At 48.7% G+C, this 26,720-nt stretch overlaps 1 protein-coding gene across 7 annotated transcripts in view; it reads left to right on the top strand.

The window, feature by feature from the left end:
• MATN2 (matrilin 2) overlaps positions 1–26,720 on the top strand; it is a 136,366-nt gene that overhangs the window by 102,670 nt on the left and 6,976 nt on the right. For 4 of the 7 annotated variants that reach the window (XM_045454116.1, XM_045454115.1, XM_045454112.1 and 1 more), the window contains 7 exons: positions 616–738; positions 4,286–4,408; positions 4,663–4,785; positions 16,735–16,866; positions 18,318–18,440; positions 21,393–21,515; positions 25,263–25,676. In XM_045454116.1, coding sequence (XP_045310072.1) covers positions 616–738; positions 4,286–4,408; positions 4,663–4,785; positions 16,735–16,866; positions 18,318–18,440; positions 21,393–21,515; positions 25,263–25,676 — 1,161 coding nt within the window. The remainder of the gene's footprint in view (positions 1–615; positions 739–4,285; positions 4,409–4,662; positions 4,786–16,734; positions 16,867–18,317; positions 18,441–21,392; positions 21,516–25,262; positions 25,677–26,720) is intronic. The other 3 variants (XM_045454117.1, XM_045454114.1, XM_045454111.1) reach the window with 1 other exon arrangement.

The raw sequence follows: 26,720 nt of genomic DNA, 5'->3' as shown, positions 1-26,720 counted from the left end.
CTCCCACCTGCTGGCAGAAACACAGTCTGGACGGGGGTGAATGTCGCCATAGGACGAACTGCAGCAATCTGGGGGGCATCAGATGTGTCTTCAGCTGCTTGATATGGAGGCTGTCATGATCTCACCCCGAGCGAGGCTGAGCATTTGGACCCTTCTTAATGTAACTGCCGTGTCCTGCCTCTCCTAGAGAATTAGATATCTTACACCATCAGTTTTTGTTTACTCTGCCTTGCGCTGTCCAATGTCATTGTCAGATATCATTGAAGACAGCGGTTCCCTACATGCTTTGAGCCCTAGTGATGAGGTTAACTCGAAGGAAAGCCCAGTTGGATTTTCCCAGCTTTTCCATCTTTCTCGGGAAGCGATGGGCTGGGATTTGGGGTCCTCAACCCATTTCACCAGCTCTTGGCCATCATAGGGGAAAAAGACCCATGCTGGAGAATCTAGACTTGTGATCCCAGGGTCTCCTTCCAGCCAGCTCCCTGAGAGCAGGAGCTCTCTTCTCCATCCAATAGAACACCTTATTTACTGAATATTTGCTGCAAGGGGCTAACCCCACAGCCCTGGGGGAGGTCCAGAGCCTGCAGGAGGTCTGCCCTTTCTCTCTCTCCTCAGGAATCAACTATTGTGCACTGAACAAACCGGGCTGTGAGCATGAATGCATCAACACGGAGGAAGGCTACTCCTGCCGCTGCCGTCGGGGCTACAGCCTGGACCCCAACGGCAAGACTTGCAGCCGTGAGTGTGCCATGGCGGGGGTTCCAACGGGAGGGTGCGGTTCACATGTAGGTTCACTTCTGAAGCTGCTGGGTTTCCTGTGAGCCTGACGGTCCAACAGGCTTTGCCTTCCTCGCCTCAGTTTCATCATCCATAAAATGGGACTGTTCGTGCCACCTACCTCATAGGTTTGTTTGTGGGGATTAAAAGAATCAATACGTATAAAACACTTAGAAAAGTGCTGCTACGGGGCGCCTGGGTGGCTCAGTCGGTGAAGCATCCGACTTCGGCTCCGGTCATGATCTTGTGGCCCATGAGTTCGAGCCCCGTGTTGGGCTCTGTGCTGACCGCTCAGAGCATGGAGCCTGCTTCGGATTCTGTGTCTCCGCCTCTCTCTGCCCCCTCCTCGCTCATGCTCTCTGTCTCTCAAAATAAATAAACGTTAAAAAATTTAAAAAAGAAATAAAAAAAGAAAAGTGCTGCTGAATATTAATAAGTATTCAGTGAATATTAGCTAATGTTATTATTCGCTGTTGAGAGCACTGATTAAGTCAGACCCACCGGAATCTAAATCCAAGCTCTACTACATACTAGATGTGTGGCCCTGGGCAAGTTATTTAACTTTGCCAAGTTTTGGTTTTCCCATCTGTTTTATTTATGTATTCATGTATTTATTTATATATTTAATATCATGTTTTTTTAATGCTTATTTATTTATTTTGAGAGAGAGCACTAGTGCAGGGGAGGGGCAGAGAGAGAGGGAGAGGGAGAGAATTCCAAGTAGGTTCTGCATATCAGTGCAGAGCCCAACTTGGGGCTCAAACTCATGAACCGCGAGTTCGTGACCTGAGCTGAAACCAAGAGTCGGATGCTTAACTAACTGAGCCACCCAGGCGCCCCGATCTGCGAGGGTTTTTGAGGGGAATAGTCAGGACCGATTTAGGCTCTTAGCCTGTGCCTGGGCCAAGGAAAGCACAATGAAAGATAACCGTTCATTATTCCCACGGAGCCTGGGAGAGTGACCAGAGAGGCTCCGGGCTGGGATAAGAGGCCAAAAGAGACAGACTTCAGAAAGTACATGGGCTACCACAGGGCTGATCTGAGGGCGGAGCTGGGAAATATGGGACTTTTTGTTAAGCCTTTCTTAACTGTCTTGTGTAAGAGGCACAACAAACCCCCATTCGGTGATGTAAACGCACGGAAACTTGCAGGCTTTGCCAGCTGGCGGCTTCTGTCCTGTTTTATGAGGCACAGTCTCCACTGGTCCAGGCCAGCGGGGGCGGGGGCACATGAGCACTGCGGCCGATGCCTGGGACCCTGGTCTGCTGGGAGAGGGGCTCCGTGACATGGCCAGTGCAGAAGGGGCCCTTTGTGTGTGTGGCTTTCCACACGGCAGGCTTCACATCTGCTCCAGCTTTGGGGACAGAGATAGATTGTGAATGAGAACAGTGCAGCTGTTCAGCATTTGGACCTCAAACTGCCAGAAGGGGAAGTTTCACAGATGAAGTATTAGGGGCAGAGCAGTCCTCAGGAAAACTGGTTCCCCTTCAGTCGTTAGGGGGAGCAGAGCACCTCGATTAGGCTTTCTAAGGACTGATCCCAGAGGTCAACTTTTGAACTAGAAAGTTGGCACTGCTATGCATTTGCCTCTGGAAGTCTCTGAGGTCTTATGAGAAGTGAGTGGGGAGCCGGAAGTCTTCCATTTGACAAGGACACACCCTGGTCAAGGTGGATCTGAGTACAGTCTGCCTTCTTTCGGGAGTACGGGGTCTGCCAGCTGACAGCCCTGGCAAGCATCCCAGGACAGACTGGGCATGACCTGGTTGAGCCCACATAGAGCCCCGGAGGCCATAGCCTCTCCTCCCTCCCAGCATGCCTTGAAGGAGCCTAGAGGAGCTCAGGGGGAGGGGGCCAGAAGTGATTGGGCTATACTTTCTCTCTGGGGATCTCATAAGAAAGACCACCAGGGGGCGCCTGGGTGGCTCAGTCCGTTCAGCATCAGACCCTTGGTTTCGGCTCAGGTCACGATCTCACCATTCGTGGGTTTGAGCCCTGCATCAGGCTCTGTGCTGATAGCGTGGAGCCTGCTGGGGGTTCTCTCTCTCCCTCTTTCTCTGCACCTCCCCTGCTGTCTCACTCTCTCTCTCAAAATAAATAAACAATAAAAAAAAGTTAAAGGAAAAAAGACCACCTAGTCAGCTTCAAGAAAGTGTAAACCAAGTGATCTCTTCCTAGGAGTTCCCAGAGAACCATGGTATCCTGTTCCCCTTAAGGACTCAGGGAGCCCCAGGCCATAATGACAGCCAGCCCTTATGAGGTGCACACTCTGTGAGCACTTCCCAGGCACTCACTCACTTTATCCTCACAATAGACTTTTGACGCATCTACATTCTTGTCCCTATTTAAAGACGGGAAACTGTGGCACAAAAAGATTAAGTCACTTTCCCGCAGTCACACGACTGGTTAACGGTGGAACCAAGATGTAAATACGGGCTTCTGGCTCCTGAGGTCCTGCAAGCGTTTGCAGTAGGCACATCCACCCATGGAATGTTCCAGAAGGCAGTAGCCCCAGGCCCTTCAGGAGTCCAAGAGGCCTACTTGATGGCCCTGCACAAGGTCCTCAGTGTCTCTCCAGTCCTTGGGTGTGCTTTTTCTCCATCAAGGAAATCTGGGAGGCAGCCTGCAGGGCCGTCTGTGGGAGCGGTTCGCCACAGCTGTGTGTTCACTGTCCCTCAGTGCTCGCTGCCCAGAGGGGCCAGCTGCACAGCGTTCAGGTGCCAGGATCGGCCACACATGCAGGCTGTGGCTTTGGTTTGTTTTCAGAATCTGGGTGTCCTGGGTATGGGGGATAAGAACACTTTTTCTGTGTCACTTCCAGAGAAAAATGAAACTATACAATGAGTTCTTTCCCAGCGATACTTAATAAGCATCCAGTCGGCGATTACTGTGTGCCAGCTACAGTTCTGAGGGCCTTACGTGTATCAACTCCTCTCCTTCTCGCCACATTCCTCTAAGAAAGCGCCCATCGTCACCCCCCTTCCTCCAGTCGGGAAATGGTGACCCGGAGGCCAAGCGACTGACTACCCAGCATCTCTTGGCAAGGAAGGGGTTGGTGCAGGTGGGATTTGAGCCCAGCTGCTTCGATGCCACAGCCTTCAGTCTTAAGCACCGTCAGCTGTGTGGCTTTGGGCAAGCAGCTCGGCCTTCCTGAGCCTGCTTTCCTCCCCGAGATGGGGATCACGCCTGCCCTTAGCCCTGAGGACTGCAGATTATGGTGCCAAGGCCCTGGCACAAAGTGCTGCTGGCATTCACACCAGCACAGGAGTCATGCGCACTTTACTCTCTAAACCCAGACACGGGAAGGAAAACAAGCAAACAAGGCTGATTTTCCGGAGACCAGTTAGTTGCACCTGGTTGCACAAAACCCTCCAGCACTGCTCTTTGTGATGCCCGTGAAGTCAAAGGCCCCTTTCGGCTCCCCTCTCCAGGGAGGTTTGTTTTAATGCCCCGGTGCTGGTGAGTGTTGTTCCATCAGGTTATTTTGTCTTTTCCCGTGTGGCAAACGCAGGAGTGGATCACTGCGCAGAGCAGGACCATGGCTGTGAGCAGCTGTGTCTAAACACCGAGGAGTCCTTCGTCTGCCAGTGCTCAGAAGGCTTCCTCATCAACGAGGACCTCAAGACCTGTTCCAGTGAGTCCCCCTCTATGCTTCTCTTACATGGAAAAGGTTTGCAACACGAGTGGAAAATCTGACCACTGCAGAGGAGGGCGCCTCGTGGTCCTCTCCTTCTCTGCTCTGGGGAGATTGTGAGGAATGTCCCCTGGGGACCGCATGCCTTGGTGGAGTGGGTGGGGGGCAGATAAGCAAGACTGTGGTCACTTGACTCCCCTCATCAGTAGCTCAGAGGCTTACTGACCACCTCAGCTGGCTGTCCGGTTTTGCAGGGGCGGATTACTGCTTGCTGAGCAACCATGGCTGCGAATACTCCTGCGTCAACACAGACACATCCTTTGCCTGTCAGTGTCCTGAGGGACACGTGCTCCGCAGTGACGGGAAGACCTGTGCCAGTGAGTGCTCTGGGTCCGGTGACCAGCGGGACTTGCCACCGGTGGTCTGTGGGTGGAGCATGTGCCAGGCTGGGCTTCGCGGGCACTGAGTGTGGGTTAAAGGCGCTCTCAGTGATTTGAGCCCCGGTGCTGCTCCCCCTGCCTGGGAGCTTCCTCGCCCTACGCCCCAGCACAGCTTTTTCCTACTTCTGCCGTCTGCCGCGGGGCCATTTCGAAGCTGGACAGGGCCCTATGTCTTGGCCTCGTCTTCTCTACCACAATCTGGCAGAAAGTGGTAGCTGGCCTGCAATGCGCAATAATGATGGTGATGTGGACCCCTTGTTCAAGGCTGACTTCATGCCGGGCACTGTGCTAAGCACACACAACCCCGAGTTCCAGCAATACTGTGGGACCCCCATGATGCAGTGAAACTGCAGCTCGGGTTAAGGAAGGAGCCTAAGGTCACCCCTTTTAGAGGGGTGGGTTCCACTCTGGTCTGTGTAACTCCAGAGTCAGTTCTGGGAGAAGGGGAGACTCCTGGGAAACCTTCCCTCTCCCATCCTCATAACCTAGCAGCAGATGGAGAAGTTGGCAATGATGTTTCCTGGGTACATGTTTCCTTGCGGCTGGCCCCAACTCCTGCTCCGTTAATTAAAAAAAAAAAAAAAAAAAAAGCCTTTGGACCTCCCTCTCTCCTCACTCAAGAATCTTGTGCTTTCTGCCCTCCAATCCAAGCAGACTAAGGTAAAAATTTTAAAAATGGACACTTTGACAGAAGGTGTCAGCAATGGAGGAAAAGGACTATCATTTTCTTTCCCCGTCCTGCTGGTCTTTCTGGTTACAGGGCTGGCCTCCCTAACTACTGATACAATTGTGGCCACAACCTGATGTATCCACCTTTTTCTATTGTCCATTCACATGGGCAGGTGGACTGATGCAGAGCTGGGTGTGCCCCTCCATGCAGACTGTGAGAAAACATTTCCCTAGTTTGAGGCAGATTCTTGAGCCTCGACAAATGGATTATCCATTTATGGCTAACGTGTGGCTGCCTGCCTGCCAGCTGCCTCCTGGACCGCTGCTGCAGCCAGCACGGAGAGGGTGTGGGCACTGGGGTGCAGAAGGAGGGTGGGTGCGTGGAATTGCATCGACATTTGACTGCATGCCGGAGCCAGCTGCGTGGGTTTTTTTATTGGTTTGCTTTCATTTTCCATCATCTTAGATTATCCATGCCCTTCCTTTGTCCCCTCTGCTCACTGTGATCGTCACGGGCTCACTATAAACTGGCTGCAGGACTTCTAAGAAATTCTCACGGCCCTTCCCAACAAGCGCTGTCCCTTTTCCTTACAATCACATGCCCCCTTCCCCTCCTTACCCAGGTCCACCGCTGATTTATGGCACTGACCCTTTTAAATGTTGCGCGTTTTCCCTTTAATTGAAGTACAATCAGAAGTGAGTTTTGATGTGTATATATCTATGTATGGTTATGACTGTATGAAAACTTGTGAGATCCTCAGATGGGTTAGAATTATCCTTTGGGAATGGTGGTACCTAAGAGACGGTGGTACCAGCAGCTGATACATAGGCGTTGAGCTATTCCCCTAATTGAAGGCTGTCTGTCTGGCCCGGGATGATTCAGTCTGGCTGCCCTGTCCTGTAATAATGGGCTCTGTTTTCAGTGTGGCCATAGTTAACTGGGGGCTACGTTTCCCAGCTCTGTGCCAGATGACAAAGAGCCTGATGACATGATTCCAACTTTTTGGAAAAGCCTGCTGAGCTGTGGAGCAGGGGGGCCTGCTGGGGGCCCACCAGGCCTGGCTTACTGTATGAGGGTGTCCTTCGCCCTTCAGAAAGGCAGCCTCCACTTAGAGCCTTGATAGCAGATGGCCTGAAGAACCCAGAGCAGACCCAGGGTCCCAGGGCCCTGGAACTAAGTGGGCATTGTTACCCCCACACCCCTGGGCTCTCTGGCCTCTGGGATGAAACCCGTCCTCCCTTCATCCTGAACTTGGCCTCCAAGCTGTGATTGCCTAGATTCTCCCCAGGAGCCTTCCTTGCCTTGAGAGGTTGATGCACATACTAGGGGGTCAGGTGGGGAGGGTAATGGGGCAATGAGATAGTGTCTTCTATGAGCTGCAGCTGAGAGGCCTCTCCCACCCTCTAGCTCCTGGTGATTTCCCTGCAGTAGACCATTGGCAAGGGCATCCCAGCCTCAGGCAAGTCCACAGTCTGGATGTGCACGGAGCACCCAGCCCACTGCACCTCCAGCTGCCCTGTCTCCACGCAGCACAGCCTTCCCTTCCCACTCTTGCGGGTGGAAACCAGCCTGCGGATGATGTTCCCCACGGGAACTTTCTGCTGCCAGGCCCCACCGGGAGCTCCTCTTCTGCACCCCCTGCTGGCACAGCTGGCCTCTCCTACCCAGGACTCGCCCTGTGGTATGGGACTCTTTGTACACATCTGAGAACTAGTGTGGCAGAGTAGAAAGGATGCTCAACTGAAGAGCCCAAAGGCTGGGTTTGAACCTTGTTGCTTCCACCCTGGGCAAGAGAGTTGACCCTTCCTGGATCTGATCGCTCAACTGTCAACTTGGAATGATTATTCCTGTTGCCACGTGGCACAGGGAGAGACAAAATTTGACGTGCTTTGGGAACTTGTAAATTGACATAAACCCCTAAGGTACCCTAAGACCCCTAAGGTCTTACCTCTCACTCTCACGGTTACACTGCCCTGTACTGAGGACAAGACTGAGGCAGCGCCTTGCCCTGCGGCGTGGAGGTCTGCTTCCTAGGGCTGGGCCTGCTTCTGTGGGAGGGGTCCTAGAGATGGGCCACTCTGGGGAAGGTCAGACTCAGGAGCCCAAGGGCTGCCCTAGGGCGGCCCTTGCTTCCTTGTGGCAAGGGGAGGGTGCTGGCGGGGATCTGGGCCAAAAGCTGCAGAGCACTGGGAATTCTAGTCCAGCCACCACAGGTAGGTCTGTGGAGGCCTTGTCAAGACCTGATACTCCCTGGCTTGACTTTGAAGGGAAGCAGCTCCGAGCAAAGGTAAATGGGGTGTTGTAATCTGCTCAGGCTGCTATAGCAAAGTACCATGGGTTGGGATTTTCTCACAGTTCAGGAGGCTGTAGGTCCAAGGTCAAGGTGCCAGCGTGGTCAGGTTCTGGTAAGAACCCTCTTCTTGGCTTCTGGATGGCCGCCTTCTTGCTGTGTCTTCACATAGTGGTGGGTGAGGAGAGAATAAGCTCAAAGGGCACTAATCCCATCATGGGGTCTCCACCTCGTCTAAACCTAACTACTTCCCCAAAACCCCACCTCAAATGCCACCACACTGGGGGAGTAGGGCTTCAACATATGAATTTGGCAGGGAGGGTGGGGGAGGGGGGCACAATTCAGTCCATAGCAGGGAATGAGGGGAGAGGACCACCCTCACCCTCAATGTATTGTAAGTTTGATGGAGCAGAAGGAAGCTTAGAGGTCTTGCATTTCTTTTGTGGTAAAGAAGCAGAGGAAGGAAACTGGTGCCTCCAAGCTGGCCCTGAGGTTCGGTGGAAGAGTCAGGAATAGAACCTGGGTCCCCTGATTCAGGACCTCTTGCCCAGATTGAGATGCTCTGTAAAAGTAGGTCTCACTTCAGCTATTTTTTTGGTTTGTCTCAGCAAAAGCCATTACAGAGTCAGCAAATGATTGGCTGCTCCTAGTTTTATTATAAAAAAATGCCAGAAAATGGTGTAATTCTATCTCCCGGGCCTCGTTACCCTCTTGGCAGGCCCCTGTGGCTCTCCTCCCTCTGGGGTGGGGTTGGTTCAACAACCTCCTACGTGGAACCGCAGACACAGGATTGCCATCTGTCATCACCGCAGAGGTGTGAGTCCCCGGAACACGTGACCTTATGATCGCTGTACCACAGACATCCGTGACTCATCGGATGTGGGATCCAGATGTGAGCGCTCAGCCCGCATCCGGACACAGGGCTGCTAGATGTGGGTCCTAAAAACCTAAAAACCTGTGCTTTGTCCCGAAATGTGTCAATATCCTGATCACAAATTGTAGATCTCATTCACGCTGAGGGTTTAATTACACGTGTGGACCTGCCTCCTGAAGGTTGAAAGGTAGAGGAGGCTGCTGTTGGAGGGAAAACGTTTTCTTCCCACATCCTGAGATTTCTTGAATGTCTTCTTGTCCATTTCCTATAAGTGATGGTTCCCAATAGAGTTTGTCCTCGCTCTCGTCTCTGGATTTGAGTCTGGGTACTTCTGTAAGCTCTTGATCTGTTTGTTCCCATTCTCCACGGGTGTTTACCCTGTACCGTCAGTGGGCTGGGTGCATCACGCTCGGCGCTGGGCTTCTCTGGGGTTGATGCCAGTTCAGTTTCTGCCCTGACAGAGTTTAAAGTTTTTTAGGGAAGAAAGATATTAAAAACCTCTCTCGTGATGTGGAAAGAAGAGGTACCACAGAAGCGTGCGCCAGGGCGGGGGGGTCTCAGCTAGTCTAGAGAAAGTTTCTGCAGAAAGAGAGGTTTGTGTGACAGCTGGAGATTGAAGGAGAGAGCAAGCCAGAGATGGGGGGTATTATGGACCGAATGTTTGCATCCTCCTAAATTCATATGTTGAAATCTTAACCGCCAAAGGTGATGATATTAGAAGGCGGGGCTTTGGGGGTGATGAGGTCCTAAGCATGGGAGGGCCTTCATGAATGGGATTAGCACCCTAATAAACCAGATCTCACAGAGCCCCCCCCCAGCCCCTCCCGCCATGTGAGGATACTAGGGGAAGTCTACAGCCTGGGAGAGAGTCCTCACACAACCACACTGGGACCCTGATCTCAGACTTACAGCCTCCAGAACTGTGAGCTATAGATTTCTGCTGTTTCCCAGCCCCTCAGTCTGTGGTGTTTTGGTTTAGCAGCTGGAACAGCCTAAGACAGAGGAGGAAGAGCATCCCAGGCACAGGAAACAGCATGTAGAGGACCCAGGTGCAGAGAGTGAACTGGAGGAAGTTGAGTGTTCGGAGTACTGAGTACCGAGCATTGAGTGCCAGAGGGTGGCGGGTGAGAACCGGACCTGGAAGGATAGGAGGGGACAGATCACCGGCAGCGTTTAGACTTCCACTAAACTGTTTGGAGGCCTGGCCTCCCTTGAGAAAACTATTGTCTTTTGTCTTCTGAGAACCTCCCAGTCTGAGTAGACTTCACCGAGCCAGGATGACCACTGCATGTGCCACTGGAAACATGGGGGTGGTGGATTTGTGGTCTAATCACACCTTTGCCCCCAGCCCAGCTGACACAATTCACCTCTGCAGAGGGACCCTGGGAGAGTCACTTCCCCTCTCTGGTCATCGGCTTCCTCAACTGTAAAATAAAAGGCTGGACCTGTTTATCACCCCGGCCCCTTCCAGCCCAAAGATGAGGATAGTGCTCCAGAAACACCTGCTGAATGAATGATCTCCTTGCTGGGGTACCCACCATTCTCCCGGGGCTGAAGGCACCCCATGGTCATGAGTCAGGGATGGTGGCTCACTTTGCCTGTTGCAGAACCACTGGAGTCCTTTCCTATAGGGGAGTGTCTGGCTCTGGGCAGAAGCTGACTCCAAGCTGGTTTCCAGACTTGGTTGAAATGGAAGCAGCTAGAACCCGAGCTCAGGAAGGTGACTACAGCCCATCTTCGGCATTTTCTTTTTCTTTTTTAAAGTTTTATTCCTTTCGGGGTGCCTGGGTGGCGCAGTCGGTTAAGCGTCCGACTTCAGCCAGGTCACGATCTCGCGGTCCGTGGGTTCGAGCCCCGCGTCGGGCTCTGGGCTGATGGCTCAGAGCCTGGAGCCTGTTTCCGATTCTGTGTCTCCCTCTCTCTCTGCCCCTCCCCTGTTCATGCTCTGTCTCTCTCTGTCCCAAAAATAAATAAACGTTGAAAAAAAATTAAAAAAAAAAATAAAAAAATAAAAAATAAAGTTTTATTCCTTTAGGTAATCTCTACACCCAACGTGGGGCTCCAACACCAGACCCCAAGATCAAGAGTTGGATGCTCCTCTGACAGAACCAGCCGGGTGCCCCCCACATTTTGGCGTTTTCTAATTTACCACAGGTGGTTCCTTAATTTACGAGTGACCCAGAACATCCCTGACATGCAGAAACTGGGCGTCTTGTTGAGGAAATGTGAAGGGTACACTTTGCAAGGCTGGTGTAGGGGAGAGAGTGAGGCCCACCAGCATCCACCCTCCGCAGGGTTCTTGTTTAAAACATCTACACCCAGGGCTCCTGGAGGGCTCAGTCAGTTGGCCTTGGACTTCGGCTCAGGTCACGATCTCACAGTTTGTCAGTTTGAGCCCCACGTCAAGCTCTGTGCTAACAGAGCAGAACCTGCTTGGGATTCTCTCTCTCCCTCTCTCTCTGCCCCTCCCCCACTCATACTCTGTCTGTCTCTCTCTCTCTCTCTCTCAAAAATAAGTAAACATTTAAAAAATTAAAATAAAATAAAATAAAATAAAATAAAACATCTACACTAAACCCCTGGGAGGAGGGTCTGGTTACCCTTGATTTTCAGAGTAGAAAACTGAGAAAATGTCTCCTGTTACTCACCGGGTATTTACAGGGCCTGTTATGCATCAGGCCTTGCGCTGGGCGCTGGGAGATGGAGGGAAGGGCAGGTACGGTCTGTGGTCCCTTGATCAGAGCCCATGGGAACGCAGTCCGATGAGGAGGCGGGTGAAAACCTAAACCAACATATGACTACCTGTTCAGTGACAGTGGTGACGTTACCAGACAGGCAGATGCCTGCTGCTTGGAGGCCCTGTGTGGGGAGGTCCGGGAAGACCTCCAGAGATGGTGGGGGAGGAAGCAGAGGCAGATGGTCGTGCAGACCACAGTGGTGGGAGGGCCCTGGCTTGGTACTGAGGTACGCACTGAAAGATGGCGCTCAAAGCTGGGGAGGGCGGGCAAGATGAAGCTGAAGGGAAGGTCCTGGGAACCTTGCCAAGGATCCTGTGTCTTTTCTGAAGATCCTCAGGGTCTCAGGCAGAAGGAGGGAGTGATGGGAGAAGATGCGCCTTTTAGAAAGAGGACTCAGGACGAGACCGGAGGGCGTAAAAGGTGTGTGGGAACAAGTTAGTAGATGATGCAGCAGCCCAAGAGGAAGACAGTGGTGCTGGGTTCGTGGTGGTCGAGGTGTAGAGTAATCTAGACACTTGAGAGGGTCTCTGAGCATAAGGTCTGAGTCTGCTGCCACATCCCACCCCTGGTAGTTTATTGGCATCATCTGTGGGGCTTTTAAAACAGCCAGGCATCCAGGAAGCACCCTAGCCTCCCTGAAGCAGAGAGCATCTTACGCTGATGTAACCTCATTAGAAGACAATTTGGAAATGCTCTTACCTTTTAACTAGACATTTCTGCTTCTGGATATTTATCTTTCAGATATACCTTCACATTGCATGTAAAACCATGTGCACAAGAATATCCACTGCAGTGATGTTCATAATGCTAGAAGACTAGGCACCACCTAAATGCCCATCCAATAAAACATTGATTAAATTATGGTCCGTGCTTTAAAAGTAATGAGGTAGGGGCACCTGAGTGAGCATCTGGCTCTTGATTTTGGTTCAGGTCATGATCCCAGGGTGGTGGGATCGAGCCCCACATCAGGCTCCACACTGAGTGTGGAGCCTGCTTAGAATTCTCTCTCTCTCTCTCTCTCTCTCTCTCTCTCTCTCTCTTCCCACCACCTCCTGCCCCTCTCCCCCACTTACACTCTCTCTCTCAAAAAATTTTTTGTAATTTATTTTTTATTTTTTAATTTTTAAATATTTATTTTTGAGACAGAGACAGAGAGCATGAGCAGTGGACAAGTAGAGAGAGAGGGAAACACAGAATCTGAGACAGGCTCCAGGCTCCTTGCTGTCAACACAGAGCCCAATGCAGGGCTTGAACTCACAAACCATGAGATCATGACCTGAGCTAAAGTAGGACGCTTAACCTACTGAGCCACCCGGGTGTCCCCCCACCCCCGCCCCAAGAATTTTTTTAAAAAAGTAATGATGTAGACTATCAAAGGTGAGAGAAAGGCATGCTTTTCATTGTAAACGCTTTGTTTCCCATAAGAATTTTTATTTAAATTTTAACTTATTTTTAGAATAGATCAGTGGTTTACATGGGTGAAAAGCCAAACAATACAAAAAGACATACACTAAGAAGGTTTGCTCCCCCTCTTGCCTTTCCATCCCATTCCCTACCTCCAGTTCCTATCCATAAGTGGTGGTAGCCAGCCTCCAACATGGCAGCCGGAGATCCCCATCTCCTGGGATTCACACACTTGTGTAGTCCCCTCCTTCACTGTTGGTCTGTGTGACCAATAGCATATGGAAAGAATGATGGCTTGTCACTTCTCAAATTAAGTTATAAAAGACACTGTGGCTGCTATAGTGAGTATTCTCTCGTTTATTGGATCATTCAGTTTGGGGGAAGCCTCGTTGTAAGCTGCCCCGTGGAGAGGTCCACGTGCTGAGGAACTGAAGCCTCCAGCTAATAGCCAGTGAGAAACCTAATCCTGCCAATAAAGATGTGAGTGTGCTCAGAAGCACGTGCTATAGCTTCACTAGAGCCTTGAGATCACTGCAGCCCCAGCCAACAGCTTGACTGCAGGCTCACGAGAGGCCCTGAGTCAGAACTGCCCCAATAAGCCGCTCCTGGATTCTAGACCCCCAGGAACTATGTGAGATAAGAAATGTTATTTATTTTAAGCTGCTAGGTTTTGGGTAACTTGTTCCATAGCGACAGATAGCTAATACACCATTTTCATTCATTTGTTCTTTATGAAGATGTTTCTTTATGTGAGTAAAAGCCAATATATTATTTCCTCCCTTTTCTTACACAAAAAAATGGTATACTGTATATACCCCATTCTATGACTTTTTTTTCTTCTTCTTCGCTCAACGATATATTGGACATTTCATACCATTACATAGAGAACGTTCTCATTCTTTTTGCGGCTGCTTACTGAATATTTACTCAGCTAGTCCCATATTGCTGGGTGCTTGGGTTGCTTCCCCCTTGTCATTATTACAAACAGTGCTGCCTCAAACAACTTGAAAGTATATCCCTTCATATGGTACAAGGGTGTCTGCAGGAGAGAATTCCAGAAGCAAAGTTGCTAGGTCAGAGGTACATTTTGTAACTTTGACAGATATTGCCAGACACCCCTCCTTGGGGGAAGAATGCCCTTTAATACATTTGCATTCTGAATCGTGTGTCTGTTTTGCCTTTAAAAAAATCTCTGCCGGTGATTCTGATGCTCATGTGAGATGGAGAGCTCACCACTGCTCTACGCTTAACTGATCAGATGCTCCGAAGGGGCAAGGAGGGAAAAGGTTAAAAACCCAAACTCTGCACATGCTTTAAAAGCATGCACCCAATAAGGTTTCAAACAGCTGCTAATAGAAATACCCAGGAGAACTCAGAAGCTGGGCCGGGAGCTCCTGTGATTGTCTATAGCCAAGGGTGACGTAGATAGTGGCTTTGGGCTCAGCAGGCTCCTGATAAAGGAAAGCAGCTCCCATCTGCCGGGGGCAGGTGCGGACCACCATGGCTCAGGGGGTATGTGGGAAGACTCAGCCACTCTTCTCAATGGCAGCCTGACATGAAGCTGAGAGGACAGGACAGGGCATGCGGGGAGAAGCTCCAGAAAGAGGAGGTGTGGTGGGTTGAGGGGGTGAGTATTTGTCTGGATTATGGCTTGACAAGGCTGGACTGAAAGAGTTATAGCTATTTTATTATGTTGGAAGATGGAGTATTCTTGATATAAATTTACGGTGGAAAAAAATGCTCACCTCCACAGCCAGCCAGCTGTCTGTATTATGGATCACTCAATTATATTTCCACTCAACACTATGTGAGGAACTACCCCAAGCCATCGGGGAGTGTTCTGCATTAATCAAGAGTCTAGATTGTGCTCAGAGAAGTAAGTCATTTTCAGAGCAAACGGGACAGCCCAGCTCTGCTTCGACTCTCTTCTGCAGTTATCATTTTAGTTACTGTAACATTTTCCCATCGGTCAAAGGTTCTGGCAGCACTTCCGTCCAAAGGAAGACACAGGCAAATTTCCCTCCATGTTTGAAAGCTCACTTTAGGAGACAGCAATGCGGCAATGCAGTGGCGTTGGGGAAAACGTGCAATTTATTATCAGAAGATTACATTTTGAGTCTTGGCGGTATCACTTAGTAGCAATTGACCTTGGCAAGCCATTAACCTTCCCAAACTTCGGCTCCCAGCTGGTAAGTGAGAATAACAACAGCTGCCTTCACTACCCCACAGGGTGCTTCTCAGGACTCCCCTCCGAAAAAGAAATACTGCAAAAATGGCTTAGAAATAAATGTGTGGTCCGTGACTGATTATAGCAGTGATTATGTCCTTCGGAGCCTTTATTTAACCACGTCAGTGCCTCTCCATTGTAAAATTCTTCTCGATCTGAAATGATTGGCGTCGACTCTCGGAACTGGGTGTCGTTCTTATAAAAAGTCACTTCCCACATGTCCTCAGTGTCAGACTTCTCCAACGTCAGCTTGGTTTGCACAGATGCACTAACAGAAGCCACGCCAGCCCCGTGGACGGCAAAGCCATTCGTTCTGCTGTGTCCCACAAGCTCAGTGATCCGTGACTCTTCCGTCACATCCATATGAAGGTGGCCCCTTCATATCAGCCCATCAGCAAAGCGTGTGGGCTCCACCTTCAGTAATCAGCCAACAGTCTGACCACGTGCCACCATCCTGGCCGGGGCCACCAGGCATATTGGGGAAGGTTTCTTCCAGCTTTCCATCCTCCATCTTCACCCACGCCGGGGGCTCCTTTTTTTTTTTTTTTTTTTTTAATGTGTATTTATTTTTGAGACGGAGGGAGACAGAGCGCAAGTGGGGGAGGGGCAGAGAGAGAGGGAGACACAGAATCCGAAGCGGGCTCCAGGCTCCGAGCTGTCAGCACAGAGCCCGATGCAGGGCTCGAACTCACAGACCACGAGATCATGACCCGAGCTGAAGTCGGGCGCTTCACCGACTGAGCCACCCAGGCGCCCCGGCTCCTTTCATAACAAAGCCACTCGTGTCCCTGCGCTGCTTAAAATCCGCCAGTGCCGCTTTCTCACTCAGATGCCCCTGCTGCCTGCGAATGCCACATGGTCTGCCGCTTCTGGCCTCACTGGCCTTGTCCCCTGCCAGGCTTGCATTGCTGGGGTCACGCTAGTCTCTTTGCCTTTCTTAAAACATGCCACACGCACTCCTACCTCTGCAGTTTGCAAATGCTGTTCTTTGCTGAGGGTGCGGTTCTCTCCAGGTGCCACACACTCACTGGTCTCATCAGGGCTCTGCTGAGTGTCAAGTATATCTGACTGCAGCGGGACTTCCAGCCCGGGCACGTTCTCACTCCCTTATCCTGCTTTTCTCTGTGGCGCTTTGCCCATCTGATACATAGATTTGTCTATCTGTCTCCCCCCCTTCCCTTCCCACGCCTGCTGTCCAATGTAAGCTTCTCAACAGCAGAAACTTTGATTCCTTGTTAAATCCCCAGAGCCTAGGAGGGTGCCTGACTGGGAGTAGGGGCTCGGGAAGTAGTTGATGACTGAATGGACAAGTGAAGAATGGATTACCTAAGGGTGACACATACGTGCATACATGAGTAAATATGTAGATAAGTTCATGTTACAGTCATATGATAGCCAGTGAAGTTTAACTTGTTTTCTAGTATTTATAAGTCATTTATATCTCTCCTGTTATGAATGGTATTTCATGTCTTTTGTTCATTTTTCCTATGGAGACGATTTTGTCTTATTTTATTCACTATATATGAACAATTTTTTTTCATAGACACGTTTTCTGTTTTGAAACGTGCATTGTGGGATAAGACACTGCTTTAATTTAAGGTGTCTAAAATGTCTTTTAAGATTGAATAAGTCACTGATGTATGTATGAATCATTTCCTTCTTCTGTTTTTCTTATTCCAACTGGATTCTCAGAATTGGACCCCTGTGCTCTGGGCGACCATGGTTGTGAACATTCGTGTGTGAGCAGGGGAGACTCTTTTGTGTGCCAGTGCTTTGAAGGCTATATACTCCGGGAAGATGGGAAAACCTGCAAAAGTAAGTTTCTGCTGGAGTTGCCTCACATTCCTGTGTCTGCTCTCTGCATGAATTCCGCCTTCCTGATCTCTGTTTAAATCAGTTATCCCCCGGAGCCAATGCCACACGACTACTAAATGTAATGTGGGGTCCTGGATGGAATCAGAAAAAAGGTAAAAACTAAGGAAATGTAAACCAACCAGGGACTTTAGTTGGTATTCATGTATCAGTATTGGTCCATTTATTGTAACAAATGTATCACACTAATGTAAGATGCCCACACTAGTGGAACTGGATATGGAGTGTGTAGGAACTCTCTGGGCTATCTTCCCAGGTTCTCTAAATCTAAAACTGTTCTAAAAAATGAAGTCTGTTGAAAGAAAACAAACAAACACATGGACGAATGAAAAAATCAATGCTAGAGCTACAAGTGAAGTTGCTTATTTATACCCTGTGGCAAGAAGCAGTGATTTAGCAGTTATGCTCTAATAGAAAGACAGTCTGAAATCCAAGAAATGCCAAGATCATTTATGAGCTGGACAAGTTGCTTAACTTCTCTGAGCTTCTCTTTGCTTATCTGCTTTTTTTTAAGTTTATTTATTTATTTTTGAGGGAGAGACAGAGAGACAGACAGAGAATCCCAAATGGACTCCAGGCTGTTAACACAGAGCTGGATGAAGGGCTCAGACTCATGAACTGTGAGATCCTGACCTGAGCCAAAATCAAGAGGTGGATGCCTGACTGACTGAGCCACCCAGGCGCCCCTGTTCATCTTTAATAATATTGTTATTGCTGGTAGCACGAATCTCTCACAGAGACTACCTTATGATGAGTCTATTCTTACATCCCAGAAAGCAAAGTCTCTTCGAGGGGCCATGATACGCCTCTGTTTAATCCAAAGGGGAGCGTGTAACTCTGAGCAAATGATTTTCATCCATATCAGTCATTTTCTCCGCAAGCTTCTCAAAGCACTTTACAAAGAGCAACTCGTGTTGATAGATTTGAAGAAAACGTAGGTAACTGGAATTATTACAGGAAACATAAGGCTCCAAGAGGTTAAGTGATTCTCTAAAGTCATGTGTCAGGGACAAAGCCAAAATTAGATTTCAGTGCCACTAATCTAAATTGAGGTTTAATCTTCTAAGTAATCATGACATACCAAAGGTGTTTCCTTTTGATATCAGAAACTGCATCTGCAGAAAGCTGATGATTGAATGAATTCAATGAGACACCGAAGTAGGTGCTGGTGTGTGTGTTTGGGGGGGGGGGGGTGGGGGGGTGATAATGAGGAAGTTTGAAGAAGCTAAATTAGAGCCACTGAACGTCATCCTGAATTTTATCTTCCTCCCACGGACCACTGAGCTCAAGGAGCCCTGGGGTATGTGGTGGCCGAGGTGGATGGATCCTCCAAGGTGAAGCCTGGGGGAAATTTCTGTTGGCGAAATTGTTGTAACTTGCTGTGCTGTCCCCAGGGAGAGATGTCTGCCAAGCCATAGACCATGGCTGCGAGCACGTTTGCGTGAACAGTGATGAGTCGTACATCTGCAAGTGCCGGGAGGGGTTCCGGCTTGCCGAGGACGGGAAACGCTGCAGAAGTAAGTGGCCTCAAGGTAGAGATGAACATTTCCGTCTGTGGGACTTGGACAGTTACATAGCTTCATTTAATATTTAAATTCTTCCTTTATAATCAATGTTACAATGACAAGTTCCTGCCTTGGGTGCTCTGAAAGTGTTTGTTGGGGAGCAGACTTAATTCTTCAGGAATTTCTCAGTCAAGGTCCTGAGCTGTCAGGCTCTTGGCTTCTGTCCGTTTTCTCCCAGTTGCTGGCCCTTCCACAACCATTATGTGGATGCCCAGAGCCTCCCACAGAGCCTGGCTAATCATTGGACAGTTAGAATCTATGCCAGCAATCACTATGAGGATCCAAGGATAATTACAGTGCTTTTTCTTCTTGGAAGACCTTATAAGTAAGGGTAGAGGGTGAGAGAGGAACTAAGGGATTTTCTGTGGGTTTTAGATATTTTTTTAATGTTTATTCATTTTTGAGGTACAGAGAGAGACAGAGCATGAGGCGGGGAGGGGCAGAGAGAGAGGGAGGCACAGAATCCGAAGCAGGCTCCAGGCTCTGAGCTGTCAGCACAGAGCCTGACGTGGGGCTTGAACTCACGGACCGTGAGATCATGACCTGAGCCAAAGTCAGACGCTCAACCGACTGAGCCACCCAGGCGCCCCTCTGTGGGTTTTATTTATCCATTTTCCTCTATTATTTTCTTCTGTATGTCACTCGGTACAGATTGTGAGAGTTTACTTAGAAGGTGTATTAGGGCTTCCCCAAAGAAACAGAACCAATAGGATGTGTGTGTGTGTGTGTGTGTGTGTGTGTGTGTGTGTGTGTGTGTACACATATTTACAGAGATAGAGGCAGATGGAGAGAGAGAGAAAATCTGATATCAGGGCAGGGTAGCAGACTGGAGACCTAGGAAGAACTGATGTTGCGGCTTTTATCCAAAGGCAGTCTCGAAGCAGAATTCCTTCTTCCTTGGGGTACAGGTGACAGGGATTCAGTCTTCTTTCTCTCTCTTTTTTGTTAAAAAATTATTTATTTTGAGAGAGAAAGTGTGTGAGAGAGCTGGGGAGGGGCAGAGAGAGAGAGAGAGAGAGAGAGAGAGAGAGAGAGAGAGAGATTCCCAAGTAGGCTCCATGCTGTCAACACAAAGCCTGACGCGGGGCTCAAACTCACGAACCATGAGATCATGACCTGAGCTGAAACCAAGAGTTGGATGCTTAACCAACTGAGTCACCCAGGCTCCCCCAGTCTTCTGTCTTTTAAAGCCTCCAAGTGGTTGCATGAGGCCAGCTCTATGGACCGTATTCTGCTTTACTCAAAGTCTAATGATTGACATGTTAATCTCATCTAAAAAATACCTTCACAGCAACATCTAGACTGGTGTTCGACCAAATAGCTGGGCACCATAGCCTAGACAAGGTGACAAATAAAATGAACCATCACAGCATCCAGAGAGGGACAGATGGAGACACATGCACCCAGTGGAGTGGGCACTAGGAGAGCACAGGGCAGGGATCTTTCTCCACTGTGAGATTCTGAGCTGCTAATCCCTATTTGGGGGACTTTTGAAGCCGTCTTGCTTTTATGACACTCTGCTCCAGTGGGCAGGATGGCTCTGTTTTAGTTAAGACAAAATCAGTGCATTTGCTTTTGAAGTTGATTCGGGGCAATCTCCTCCCAGACTCCCTTGAGACAACTGGGGGCGTCCCACATGTCAGCAAAGCCGGGTTGAATGGAGCCCACGTTCCTCATTCCTCCACTGGGAAGAGGGGCTTCTACCTTTAGCAAGAGTTCTGTTGGAACGGCTGAGTCCGGGGATGCCCGTGGGACCCTGGCGGAAGTCTGCAGGCCTCCCTGCGCCCTCCTGTCTTGCCTTCACTTTGCACTGTGGGGACCACGTCCACGGCTGTGCTCCTTGTGTCTGCCCGAACTGTTGGCTCATGATTTTATTTCTATAAACGCAGGCGTCCACACGGACACCATTTGTTCCTGCAGCGTGTTTTTTGCTCAGTAAGTTGAGCGATTATACACTTGTACACCGGGCATGACGCCTACTTCTTGGAATTTGGTCACTAGGTCAGACACCCCCATTCCCACTTCTGGGGGGATCTGGAGTGATTAACCCCGTTCTACCGGAAGCTTTCTTTCTAGGGAGCTAACGACAGAAAAGAGCCACAGGCTTTCATGTGATGGGGGAGGAGTGCACAGGGGACAGCCGTCTCAGCCATGCTCTCAACTTGCCCTGTTGACCTCGGGCAACTCCACGACATTTTCTGAGTTTCTTCATGTATACACAGCTCTAATTGTGCCTGCTTTCCTCTCCTCACAGGACGTTGTGAAGCTTGAAGGGTGTGACTACTCTGAAATGTTTAAAGTACCTCACACATTAGAAATGCTCATTAATTAAGGCTGGGGTGTTTGGGATATCTACGGGGAAAAATCAGTAGCTTGGGAAAATCAAAACCCAAAGCAACTTCATATGATTCTAAAAATTAATAAGAAATACAGGACACCCGCTCACCCATCTTACCATTCAGGCTTGTGGGGGCTGGGGCTTTCTGAGAGGAAACTCCTCCCTTTCCACTCCCTGTCCTGAGTATTAAAACAAAGAAGGTCTAGGAATGCCTGGGTGGCTCAGTCAGTTGAGCGTCTGACTTCAGCTCAGGTCATGATCTCACGGCTCGTGGGTTCGAGCCCCACATCGGACTCTGTGCTGACAGCTCAGGGCCTGGAGCCTGCTTTGGATTCTGTGTCTCCCTCTCTCTCTGCCCCTCCCCTGCTCGTGCTCTCTCTCTGTCTCTCTCAAAAATAAATAATAAACACTAAAAAAAATTCTTAATAAAAAAGGCTTAATTCTCCTTTATAATAAGGATGAGTTTTTTAAAAATGGATTCCTTCTGTGATCTGTCCTGACTTGACCATTCAGTCCGGCTCATTCCTGCATGGATGGGGTTTCTCAACTCTCTGCATTTCCCTCAGGGAAGGATATCTGCAAATCGACCTACCACGGCTGTGAACACATTTGTGTTAATCGTGGCAACTCCTACATCTGCAAATGCTCAGAGGGATTTGTTCTAGCTGAGGATGGAAGACGGTGCAAGAGTAAGTGATCTGAACTTGGATTTCTGCTTTAATTTGGTTTGGGAGCAATTGCTCTTTGGAGTATTTTCAGGAAACAAATCCCTCACCTCTCTGCTTGTCTCATAATGAAGCTTAACTAAAGCACCTGTGGAAAAACTTTTGGTTTTAGTTGACAGCAAGTTCACTATCAGCCAAAAGGCTAGAGTAATCTTAGGGTGAATAAGAATATCTGGAAACCAAGAGGTAAGACTTGTCTTCTGCTCTGTGCCAGGGAATGACAGTCAGTTCTGGGCATTGCATTTTAGGAAGAGAGAGATAGAGCAAAGTTTAAACATTAAAAAACAAACAAACAAAAAACCAATAAAACAAAAACAAAAAAAAAACCCCTCCAAGGTAGCAGAAAAAAAATCTTAAGAAAATTATTTTATAATCCTCAGAATAGAGAAGACCTTTCTAAACACAACATAAAACATAAAAACCATTTTTAAAAAAGAGCTGATGTATAGTGATAGATTAAAGCTATGATACCTTTTTTTTCTTACCTATTACAGAGATCAGAAAGGTTGATGAGTCCTTATGTTGACAAAGGTCTAGTGTAATAGGCAGTCATAAAGTTATCAACTGGGTGTCTGAATTGGTACCAAAATTTAGGAAGGCAGTTGGGCAATATTTTATTTTAATTTAAAGTTAGACAGTACAAGTTGGGGAGGGCCAGAGAGAGAGGGAGAGAGAGACTCCCAAGAAGGCTCCACACTGTTAGTGCAGAGCCCACAAAGCTGTGAGATCATGACCTGAGCTGAAACCAAGAGTCGGACACTTAACTGACTGAGCCACCCAGGGGCCTCTGGCAATATTTTAAAGGCAATTCCACTTCTATTTGTATTATGTAAATATAGAGAGATATAGATATACACACACATACATATATACATATACATATACATATACATATACATATACATATACCCTTTTGTAATGTTTGAATTCAGTTCCAGTATATGTATTATTTTTTAGGAAAACGATTTAAAGAAAAAGGATAGTGACAAGCAAGATTTAGAAACCATCACAGTGACAATGTTCATTCAGTATGATGTCAAGTGAAAAATGAAGGAAGAAATGGGATCTTTATAGAAAAAGACCTAAGGTACCGTTCAAATGCCAAAGTGACAATGACTTCATTCATGACCTATAACATAGCCCCAGGGAAAGAAAGAACAGTGAAGAGAAACTACAGCCCAGAAGCAGGACAGAGACACTTTCAGGGAAGCCGTGTGATTAATTAGTTAAGATCATGAGCTTTGAGTCAGGCAGACCTGGACTTCGACCCTATTCCTAGTACTCGTGTGACCTTGGACAAATTATTTAACTTCTCTGAGTCTCCGTTTCTTCAGCTATAATATGAGGATAATACCTCACAGAAATGTCATGAGAAATCAATGAGATCAGGTATTCGAAGGTTCTTAGCCCAGTGCTGGCACATACTAATTGCTTGACAAGTGGCAGCTCTTGTAATCATCAACCGCAGAGATGTCCAGAGATGGGGCTTCAATGGTGAAGTGATGACTTCTCCATCAGGAAAGGTGTTCAGGTCCAGGCTGAACTGGCTGCTGGGTAGGGATATTGTAAAGATGCAAGCAACAGGAGGGCTGCACGAGTGACTTTAACGGTCTTGTCCAACCCTGAAATTCTGGAACTCTGTGAAAATTATGTTCTGAAAGCATATCACAGCTCCATTGCAGTCTCCTCGACTTAACTACCAAAAGAAAATGCTCAGCTGCAGTTGGAGTGACCGTCCTGCAAACGAGTAGCCAGCAAGGGAGCTATCATTCTTCCCAGGTCTGAAAGCAAAAATCTAGCTCTTCTTGCCCTTGTGCTCTTCCACTCTACCTAGTGTTCTTATTTCCTGGAGAAGCCTTCTGTGCCTCTGTGCATGGAGGCTGCAGGTGCTGATTTTGTTCCGTTAAGAAGAGTGTGTGGGGGAGGGGAGAAAACAGACCTGCTGCTGGAAAATTATGCCAGTCTTTTTGCAGTCTGCTAGAGAGCCCTGTGCATGCCTCCTGAGAGTCTTCCTTCCTTCCTTCCTTTCTTTCTTTTTTCTTCCTTCCTTCCTTCCTTCCGTTTCCTTTCCTTTCCTTCCTTTCTTTTCTTTCTTTTTTTCTTCCTTCCTTTCGATTCAAGAATAGGCTATGAATGTAAATGAAGCTCTGAACTGACCTTTCTTCTTTTACTAATAAGCAATCAATAAGTTAAATAATAGGGACAAGAACTTAATGGGAAAGGAGAACTCAATCCCCCAACACGCACACGCGCGCGCGCGCGCGCGCGCACACACACACACACACACACACACACAAACACACACACACACACTGCATATTATTTGGGCCCATGCCCAGAAATAATTTTGCTTTTGTGTGTCCGTGTTTATATTGTTTATATTGTTGTGCTCTACTTTCAAATATTAGACAACTGCTTGATATATAAAAGAGAATGTTATATCACATACTGTAGACCGTTTGAAATGAGATCATTCATTCAGGATCTGTAAATTTGTTTTATGCGGCCCTAAATAACAAAGTCTGTCCACGGCCAGATTGCTTAAGTAGTCACGTAGGGCTTTCCTGCCAACCGTCTGAGTTGCCTGAATGGCTTCCATATAGATCAAGAATTCACAGTGATGATTCATTTTTCAGCTTGAATAGGTCAGGAGGCTACTTATAGGTGTGCTCCCCAATGGGCACCACCTCTTTCATTTAATCTGCCAACAAGCATTTATTGAACAACTGCTGCGTGCCAGGTGTGGGGGTACAGAAGTGAGACCAGAGGAGGAACTTGCAGACCAGAGAGATCGACACATCCTCAGGTAGCTAGTGTGCCGTGTGGACTCTGTACCAACTACCCTGGACTGTAAGCACTTTCTTTTTTTTTTTTTTTTTAATTTTTTTCCAACGTTTATTTTTTATTTTTGGGACAGAGAGAGACAGAGCATGAACGGGGGAGGGGCAGAGAGAGAGGGAGACACAGAATCGGAAACAGGCTCCAGGCTCTGAGCCATCAGCCCAGAGCCCGACGCGGGGCTCGAACTCATGGACCGCGAGATCGTGACCTGGCTGAAGTCGGACGCTTAACCGACTGCGCCACCCAGGCGCCCCCTGTAAGCACTTTCATGTGGGGGATTTTGCCTTGGTCCCTCTTGCAATCCTGCCTGCTGCCTTGCGTGAAGCAGGTGCTCAAGGAGCCAATTTTCGTTGAATACATTAGCCGTTATTAGGAGTACACAGAGAGAGAGAGTAATACAAGCTGGGTTCCTAGGGAGAACTCCCTGGAAGAGATGATGGCTGAGCTGAATTTAAGGATTTCCTTCTCTGCCGTCTGTCAGAATGCCAGCACTGGGGTGATGTCACCCTCCTGGAGGGAAGTTATAGGAATCTTTTAGAAGCTGTCAGGCCCTACAGTACTCTAGACACAGTCCCTGCCAGACTTGGCTGTCAGTGACCCAGAGTACGGTGTGGACCTGATTCCTCTGACGATTTGTGCCTCTGTTGTGTGATTTTGCTTACGAAAAACACTCTTTTTATCAACTTAACAAGCCACATGGGAAGGCAAATGTGAAAATTATCGTGGCTCCTGACTCCCACACCTTCCGCCTGCCCCGTGTATTATCTGAAGAACAAAGGTAGTTCTCCAAAGTGGCTCGGCCTCCAACTGCAGCGTAGTTTTCTTCTATGTGACCCTTTAACTACCTCACTTTTCCTCTCCTTCCTGCAGGATGCACTGAAGGCCCAGTTGACCTGGTCTTCGTGATCGATGGATCCAAGAGCCTCGGAGAAGAGAATTTTGAGATTGTGAAGCAGTTTGTCACTGGCATTATAGATTCCTTGGCGATTTCCCCCAAAGCTGCTCGCGTGGGACTGCTCCAGTATTCCACGCAGGTCCGCACAGAGTTTACCCTGAGAAACTTCAGCTCGGCCAAAGACATGAAGAAAGCCGTGGCCCACATAAAATACATGGGCAAGGGCTCTATGACCGGGCTGGCCCTGAAACACATGTTTGAGAGAAGTTTTACCCAAGTAGAAGGGGCCAGACCTCTCTCCGCACGGGTGCCCAGAGTGGCCATCGTGTTCACAGATGGACGGGCTCAGGATGACGTCTCGGAATGGGCCAGTAAAGCCCAGGCCAACGGTAATAAGGGATGGAGGTGTGGCTTACATCGCTTCAGGTTCGGGTTTCTTAAACTCACCGGGTGGTCAAAGGGTGGTGGGTGACAGGAGTGAGAGCCTCTGAGCGCTGGGAGAGGCTTCGCGGCAAGTGCTCATTCACCTGTGCTGCACTGCCACCTAGAGGCTGTAAAGGGAGCCCGCGGGCGTCCAGGACTTGGGAGGCGGGCGTCTTGCGGGCTGTGCTGTTAGTCTAGACACGAAACACGCCTGAGTAGTCACCAACTGCGATTTCCCAGTGTGTGACCTCCAGGGGAGAGAAGCGAGTCTGCACGTGCTGTTTAACCACAGATAGATATATGACCGTTTCCAAGCACTGGTCTGGTGGCTTTAGAATCACCTCAAGAGTTTGGTAAAAATAGATTCCTGGTGGGAGGAACTTTTGCTGATACTTTTTTTTTTTTTTTTAAACAGTGCTTCAGGTGAACTCTGAAAGCACAATAGCCTTCTGATAGCGAACACTCTTGTGTTTGTAGGAGGCAAAACTTAGCTTCTGAGAAAATCAAAATGTTGGAAGAGATTACCACTCTAGGCTCTTATTCAGGCAAGCACAGCCGTACAAGCACAGTGCCTAAGGTGGGGGAGACGGGGGCTTGAGCTCACATGAGTTGTGCAGAGATGTGAAGTATGGCAGAGGAATAGGGCCTTCCGAAAAGGAAACCCGAAAGCTAGGATGGTCGGGAGAGGTAGCGTAAGGTGAAGTGACTGGATTCCTCGGGGAGATGAGGAAACTTGAGACTTTGCAGCAGTTTGCTTGAAAGCCACTTTCTTTAAGAACTTGTTGAGGGTACATTGCTTTAACAAGTCCTATAAGGGGGGAAAGGGTGTGCAGACCAGGCCTTCGCCTAAGACTTTACGGAGCCATTCCCTGACCAGGCACGGCACATAGGACGTGTGTGACTGATCTGAGTCAATGAACAAGGAGAGAAAGTACTAGCAATCCCGTTAGTGAACTCCATTCCTCCCCACAGAAAGGCTGGCTCACACTGACATTCAACGATGCTTTGTG

Source organism: Leopardus geoffroyi, chromosome C3, assembly GCF_018350155.1.
Source record: "Leopardus geoffroyi isolate Oge1 chromosome C3, O.geoffroyi_Oge1_pat1.0, whole genome shotgun sequence".
NCBI classification, from domain to species: Eukaryota; Metazoa; Chordata; class Mammalia; order Carnivora; family Felidae; genus Leopardus; species Leopardus geoffroyi.
The sequence above is the reverse complement of the archived record's forward strand: the minus strand, read 5'-3'. Positions and strand labels throughout refer to the sequence as shown.